The sequence below is a fragment of the Austrofundulus limnaeus genome, unplaced genomic scaffold (assembly GCF_001266775.1).
Source record: "Austrofundulus limnaeus strain Quisiro unplaced genomic scaffold, Austrofundulus_limnaeus-1.0 Scaffold119, whole genome shotgun sequence".
NCBI classification, from domain to species: domain Eukaryota; kingdom Metazoa; phylum Chordata; class Actinopteri; order Cyprinodontiformes; family Rivulidae; genus Austrofundulus; species Austrofundulus limnaeus.
This window is the reverse complement of record NW_013952521.1, coordinates 1,078,488-1,085,435: the sequence shown is the minus strand read 5'-3', so window position 1 is coordinate 1,085,435 and position 6,948 is coordinate 1,078,488. Positions and strand designations below refer to the sequence as shown.

At 45.8% G+C, this 6,948-nt stretch overlaps 1 protein-coding gene across 1 annotated transcript in view; it reads right to left on the bottom strand.

Moving 5' to 3' along the window:
* Positions 1–6,671, bottom strand: part of map3k14b (mitogen-activated protein kinase kinase kinase 14b) — a 22,591-nt gene extending 15,920 nt beyond the window's left edge. The window contains exons 1-8 of the mRNA XM_014014825.1: positions 6,472–6,671; positions 5,211–5,439; positions 4,878–4,953; positions 3,277–3,916; positions 3,064–3,198; positions 1,278–1,407; positions 1,072–1,200; positions 892–996 (exon numbers count right to left, since the gene is read on the bottom strand). Of these exons, the coding sequence (XP_013870279.1) occupies positions 892–996; positions 1,072–1,200; positions 1,278–1,407; positions 3,064–3,198; positions 3,277–3,916; positions 4,878–4,953; positions 5,211–5,403 (1,408 nt within the window). The 5' untranslated portion in view covers positions 5,404–5,439; positions 6,472–6,671. The remainder of the gene's footprint in view (positions 1–891; positions 997–1,071; positions 1,201–1,277; positions 1,408–3,063; positions 3,199–3,276; positions 3,917–4,877; positions 4,954–5,210; positions 5,440–6,471) is intronic.
* Between the last annotated feature and the right edge of the window lie 277 nt (positions 6,672–6,948).

Sequence of the window (6,948 nt, the reverse complement as noted above, 5' to 3'; positions counted from 1 at the left end):
TTTGTTGACTTTGTGAGTTTTCCATTGCAGCGAAGTGTACTTGAACGTCAGTAGAAGAAACTCTCAAACTTCTTTCTTTCTTCTTCCTTTCCTCATTTGTTGACTTTGTGAGTTTTCCATTGCAGCGAAGTGTACTTGAACGTCAGTAGAAGAAACTCTCAAACTTCTTTCTTTCTTCTTCCTTTCCTCATTTGTTGACTTTGTGAGTTTTCCATTGCAGCGAAGTGTAGAACATGAGTAGAAGAAACTCTCTAACTTCTTCCTTTCTTCTTCCTTTGCTCTCTTACTCCCGCGTCTTTAAGGAGCAACCTTCATTTCCGGAATGCAATAGTCCCATTTCCATATAAGGTATGACTGACGGAAAGGTCTGTCACCGCCCCGAGCTGCATGCTGCAGCGAAGTGTACCTCACTCTGCATGTATCTAAGGTTCTTCTTCTATGTACAGTATTACAAAAGTTGTTAAACATCTGAGTGGCGCACTACTGCTACTAGTGGTGAGAAAGTGTATTGCACCTTATTCAAAATGAATGCGCTCCTGCGGCCCTCTGCGGCCCAAAGTTAAAAACTGTTGTTCTTTTGAGGCCCTCAAGGTGGCGCTCGCGGCCCACAGGTTAAGAATCTCTGCCCTAGACCTTCGCTCCACCTCTGACCCCGACATCATTAAGTCGAAGCGCAAGACGTATTTCTCAGGTTTTTTAATACCATGTAGCGTAGTGGCATTTTTTACTCTTCTTTCATGTTTTCTTTTCTTGTGATGTGATTTTTACTGTAAAGTGCTTTGGTCACCTTAGTTGGTTGTTGGTAATCACTATATAAATCAATAAGTGAATAAATAAATGAATTAACGGGAGTGGTAGTGAATTACTGTAAAGTTTTCAGAATGAACTCACCTCTGAAGGCCTTGGAGCTCCGCCCACCTTCGTCTAATCTCTGAGAGAGACCGAAGTCACAGAGGAAAGTGTCCCTGCAGTCCGCAGAGAGCAGGACGTTGTCCACTGGAAGACAGGGTTCAGTCAATCACCTGAACTGTCCCTTTAAGAAACCTGTCTGAACATGCAGGTGACCCCCACCTTTTACATCCAGGTGGACCACCTTCCTGTGGTGCAGGTGCTCCAGAGCCCCCAGAGTCTGGTGCAAGTAATGCAGAGCCAGGTCTTCAGGRAGGCAGGTCATTTCCTTCAGGAGCTGGGACAAACAAGCTGCAGGGGCCAGGAAGTGCAGTCCGTCAGGTCTTAGACCACACAGACGGTTTGTGAAAATAGTCTTATAGGTTTACCTGGTTTCAGGTCCATGAAGAGCACCACGTTCAGTCCGTCTCTCACAGCTCCGAACAGATCCACGACCCGAGGAGAACTCAGAGAACTCCAGGTCCTCACCTCCTCACTGCGGAACAGACCCAAAGGGACCTGACAGGAGAACATGACAATAATGCTGAGTCATCATTCATTATCATGATAATGCTGAGTCATCATTCATTATCATGATAATGCTGAGTCATCATTCACTATCATGATAATGCTGAGTCATCATTCACTATCATGATAATGCTGAGTCATCATTAGTTATCATGATAATGCTGTCATCATTCACTATCATGATAATGCTGAGTCATCATTCGTTATCATGATAATGCTGAGTCATCATTCACTATCATGATAATGCTGAGTCATCATTCGTTATCATGATAATGCTGAGTCATTCACTATCCTATTCATGCTGAGTCAGCATTCACCACTGTGTTAAAGCTGAGTCTGCATTTATTACTGTGTTAGAGCTGAGTGAGCATTCATTACTTTGTTAGAGCTGAGTCAGCATTTATTACTTTGTTAGAGCTGAGTCAGCATTTATTAGTGCGCTAGAGCTGAGTCAGCATTCATTACTGTATCAGAGCTGAGTCAGCATTTATTACTATGTCAAAACTAAGACTGAATTCATGACCGTCAAAACTGAGTCAGCATTTATAACTGGTTAGAGCTGAGTCAGCATTCATTACGGAGTTAGAGCTGAGTCAGCATTCATTACTGCGTTAGAGCTGAGTCAGCATTCATGACTGTGTCAAAACTGAGTCAGCATTCATGACTGTGTCAAAACTGAGKGAKCATTTACAACTGGTTAGCGCTGAGTCAGCATTCATTACGRCGTTAGAGCTGAGTCAGCATTCATTACTGCATTAGAGCTGAGTCAGCATTCATTACTGCGTTAGAGCTGAGTCAGCATTCATTACTATGTCAAAACTAAGTCAGAATTCATGAATGTCAAAACTGAATCAGCATTCTTAACTGGTTAGAGCTGAGTCAGCATTCATGACTGTGTCAAAACTGAGTCAGCATTCATTACTGTATAAAAGCTGAATCAGCATTCAATACTGTATAAATCTGAGTCAGCATTTATTATGAGGCAAGTTCTTCTTCAGCTACTAGCTCTATGTATGGCTTCTTATGCTAACTTTAGGTTTTTGCTACTGTTCTGTTAATTTTACTTTTAACTACCCATTTAGTTAGCRTTTTTTACTTTTGTTCTAGTTAGCCTTTTGCATTAGCTTTAACTACCCCAATGCTACATTAAGCTAGGCTTTAGCAACTTTTATCTTTTTCCCTAGCTTTATGCCACTTTGAGCTATGTTTCTTCTATATTTTGTGAGGATCTTGTGTTTTGTGTCTTGTGCTGTGTCCCMCTCTGTTGTTCCTCCAGTGTCGATACACTCTCTTCTCTGTCCTCAGGTTATCAGTACCTTCCAGATTATTCTCTCTCASCTGTCTRCACTCTGTAATCACTCAGCTGTTTCCACTTTTCCCTCAACCCTGTCACTTAACTGGTTCTTTCCCACTTCCTCGTCCGGTCATTGTTGGTCATGCATTTTAGCTATTGTTATGCTGCCTTTAACTTGCATTTTAGCATATTTAGCTTTTAGCTAGCATTGTGCTTCTTTGGCTTTAGCTAGCCTTTTGCTACTTTTAGCTTTTTTATCATTTTGTTTCATTTTTGGTACAGTTTGGTAGCTTTTAACTACTATACTGATGCTTTCATCTTGAACATCACAGTATCAGCAGTCATTCTTTTACCTTTTTGGCGGCACACCTGAAGCCGGTTCTTCGGTCCTGAACACAGAACACGTCTCCGTAGGAACCGTTCTGGATGTGATCAAGAACGTAGTACTCCTCTCCCTCCCTGTACTGCTGATTACTGGGCTGGAGTAGCTAAAACCAAAATGAAGCCATCTGCATTAGCTGTTGGCCATCTTGAATCAGCTAGAGCAGAACACCTGGTGGACCTACCTGGTGAAACACGAGGCCTTCGTTAGCGGGTCCACTCGTCTTCCAGACGTCCAGAATCTGCTGGACCGGATCTCTGAACAGAGCCGAAGCAAACAGCTTTGGTATCTGCGTCACTCGGCCCCTCAGCTCCTCAAACACCGGGTCAGAGGTGTCATCAGAGCCACAGGTCCCGTGGGACTCGCTGCTCAGAGAGTCGAACGAGTCAGAAACTCCCAGAATGCTTTGCTCCGAGTCAGAGTCCTCCTCCGTGTGAGGGGCGGAGTTAAATCCAGAGACATGCATCAGGTCCAAGGTCAGATCTGAAACGTTGGGGTGGATGCAGCAGGACGAGTCCGACCGGGGCTCCTGAGAGTCACCTGACCCGTCAGCTGGGTCTGATGACATCATGTGCAGCCGGTTGCCATGGCAGCAGGAGTCTGTGAACTGAGGCGGAGGCGGGATGATGTCAGAGGACGATGTCGTCTTCAGCCAATCAATCTCCTGAACCCACAGACCCTGGATGACGGGTGCTTCTGGTCCCTCCCCGGGTCTCCACAGACAGCTCCGAGTCTTCCTCCTGGGTCTCCTGTGGTTCCTGTGAAGGACCTGATCTTCATCCTCCTCATCATCAGAGACTCTGAGCAGTGCAGCATCTTCAACTCTGAGAAAAAAATTAAAAATTACTATAGAGAGAAGTTTTCTGTCTCTTTTTTTACTAGTGAGAGGCTTCTCACCAGGTGAGAAACCCTCATTGTGAAATAATTCTCACCAGGTGAAAGGTCCTCCTCTTTGAAGACTTCTCACCAGGTGAGAAGCCCTCCTTGTAGAAGACTTCTCACCAGGTGAGAAGCCCTCCTTGTTGAAGACTTCTCACCAGGTGAAAGGTCCTCCTCTTTGAAGACTTCTCACCAGGTGAGAAACCCTCCTTGTAGAAGACTTCTCACCAGGTGAGAAGCCCTCCTTGTTGAAGACTTCTCACCAGGTGAGAAACCCTCCTTGTAGAAGACTTCTCACCAGGTGAGAAACCCTCCTTGTTGAAGACTTCTCACCAGGTGAGAAGCCCTCCTTGTTGAAGACTTCTCACCAGGTGAGAAGCCCTCCTTGTTGAAGATTTAACACAAGGTGAGAAGCCCTGACTAAAGACTTCTCACCAGGTGAGAAGCCCTCCTTGTTGAAGACTTCACACCAGGTGAGAAGCCCTGCTTGTTGAAGATTTCTCACCAGGTGAGAAACCCTGACTGAAGACTTCTCACCAGGTGAGAAGCCCTCCTTGATGAAGACTTCTCACCAGGTGAGAAACCCTCCTTGTTGAAGACATCTCACCAGGTGAGGAACCCTCCTTGTAGAAGACTTCTCACCAGGTGAGAAACCCTCCTTGTTGAAGACTTCTCACCAGGTGAGAAACCCTCCTTGTAGAAGACTTCTCACCAGGTGAGAAACCCTCCTTGTTGAAGACTTCTCACCAGATGAGAAACCCTGACTGAAGACTTCTCACCATGTGAGAAGCCCTCCTTATTGAAGACTTCTCACCAGGTGAGAAGCCCTCCTTGTTGAAGACTTCTCACCAGGTGAGAAACCCTGACTGAAGATTTCTCACCAGGTGAGAAGCCTGTTGGCAGTACCTGTGTCTGTGACCCGGCTCAGACCTGCTGTATGGACTCTGGATGTTGGACGGACTGAACTCTTGAAAATCTTCACCTGGAAGCAGAAAAATATTTAAAGTTTATTTCTTCTTGTCAGAAACCGGAGCAGAAACTGGACCAGAAACTGGACCAGCACCTGGACTGGTTTGGTTCTGGTTAAACCTAAATTCATCTTTCAAAACTAGATTAAAGCAACAGATTTGATATTTTTGTTAAAAACTTTTACAAYTTTAAATCATCAGGAGATATTTTTCTAACAGGAAACTATAATGTACCCAGACCCTTCAGAACCGGCCCGGTTCTGGTTCTTACTCTCAGCCTGGGCCACCACAGACAGGCAGGACTCGTCCTCCAGCCCGTCCATCAGAACCTGTTTGGCGGTGCCGACACTCATCACGCGGGTTAGGTTGGGTCCGATGGTTTGGACCAGCTGGTCCGTCCCCTCCTCAGGTCTCGGGCTGATGTTGTACCCGCCGGAGCAGAACCGAGTGTTGGACCCAAACATCCGGAGAACCGGACCTGTCTCTGTCTGTGAGGAGAACTGAGGGGCGAGACGAGGTTCAGATTATTGGATTTATTCAGTCCGGATCAGAACATACAGTCTTTGTTTTAAAACCAGATCTGGACCCAGTGTAAAACCAGATCTGAACCCAGTGTAAAACCAGATCTGGACCCAGTGTAAAACCAGATCTGGACCCAGTGTAAAACCAGATCTGGACCAGTGTAAAACCAGATCTGGACCCGGTCCGGCAGCTCTTTAACCTGCTGGTATTTGGGGAGGTGGGTGTAAACGAAGGACACCAACTGGACGAGTAAAAATAACTCAGAACTGAACAGCTGTCAGATCTCCTCTTCCTCATGTTGACAGAAAATACACAAACCTACACGCACATACACAAACCTAAACACACACACACACATACACGTTCACCTACACACACAAACCTAAACACGCACGCACACACACACACACATACACACTGACACATGTTTGTTTCTTGACCCTGTGGGGACCTTCCATTGACTTCCATTCATGTTTTTTAGACTTTAACCCTGACCATATACTCTAAATTTAACCTCACAGGTACCTGACCCTAAAACTAACCTCACAGGTACCTACCTGACCCTAAACTAACCTCACAGGTACCTGACCCTAAAACTAACCTAAACCTTGGTCCTAAACCTAACCCCACACCTGTAACATGCATTTGGACCAGTGGGGACGGGGCATTGGTCCCCACGATTCACTTCAGTCCCCACGAGGCTGCTTTTTTTTGGGGGGGAAAAAAATTCCCCACGTTGTAGGAAAAACCTGTCCACACACACACACACACACACACAGACCTAAACACACTCACACACCTACACTCACACACACGTGAACAGCTGCAGTCTGATCTGGGTTGTGAAACTGTGAAAAACCCAACAAAGAAACAAGAATGAGGATTTCTGCAGGACTTCAAGAGACCAGAAACTGAATCCAGCCCTCCTTCAGGTCCACAGGAACCCCTCTGCTCTGTCCTGAAGCCCACATTTTACAGGAAACACTCTTAGGTTCAGAATCGATTCTTACCTCAGGTCAAGTCGCAGATTTGGGTCGAATCCAAACAGGTGTCTCAGTCCAGGTCTCTGCTGGTCCCGGGTCGTGTATATGAGCCGGCTTCCTGCCCCCGCGGGTCCTTCTGATTGGACCGGCCAGGTCCAGCCATCCTGTCACCAGCAGGGGGCAGAGGGGGGAACCTGGAAACAGCTGATCTGACACATAACCCGACACTGACACCCCCTCCTCTGTTTTCTGCTGTTTACTGAGGTCACCATGGCAACATCCAGACTGGGGGAGGGGTCAAAGGTCACGGGGGAGGAGTTAAAAGTCCTGCAGAGTGAGTCATGGGAGTTTAATCATCATCATCCTCACCAGGTAGTTTTAAAAAATGTATTTGGAACAAAAAAATGTGAAATGTTCCTTAAATATATTTTAATATTTTTGAGCAACAACTTTGTTAGTTTGTAAAACTAACAAAAAGGTTTTTTTAAAGATATTTTCATCTCC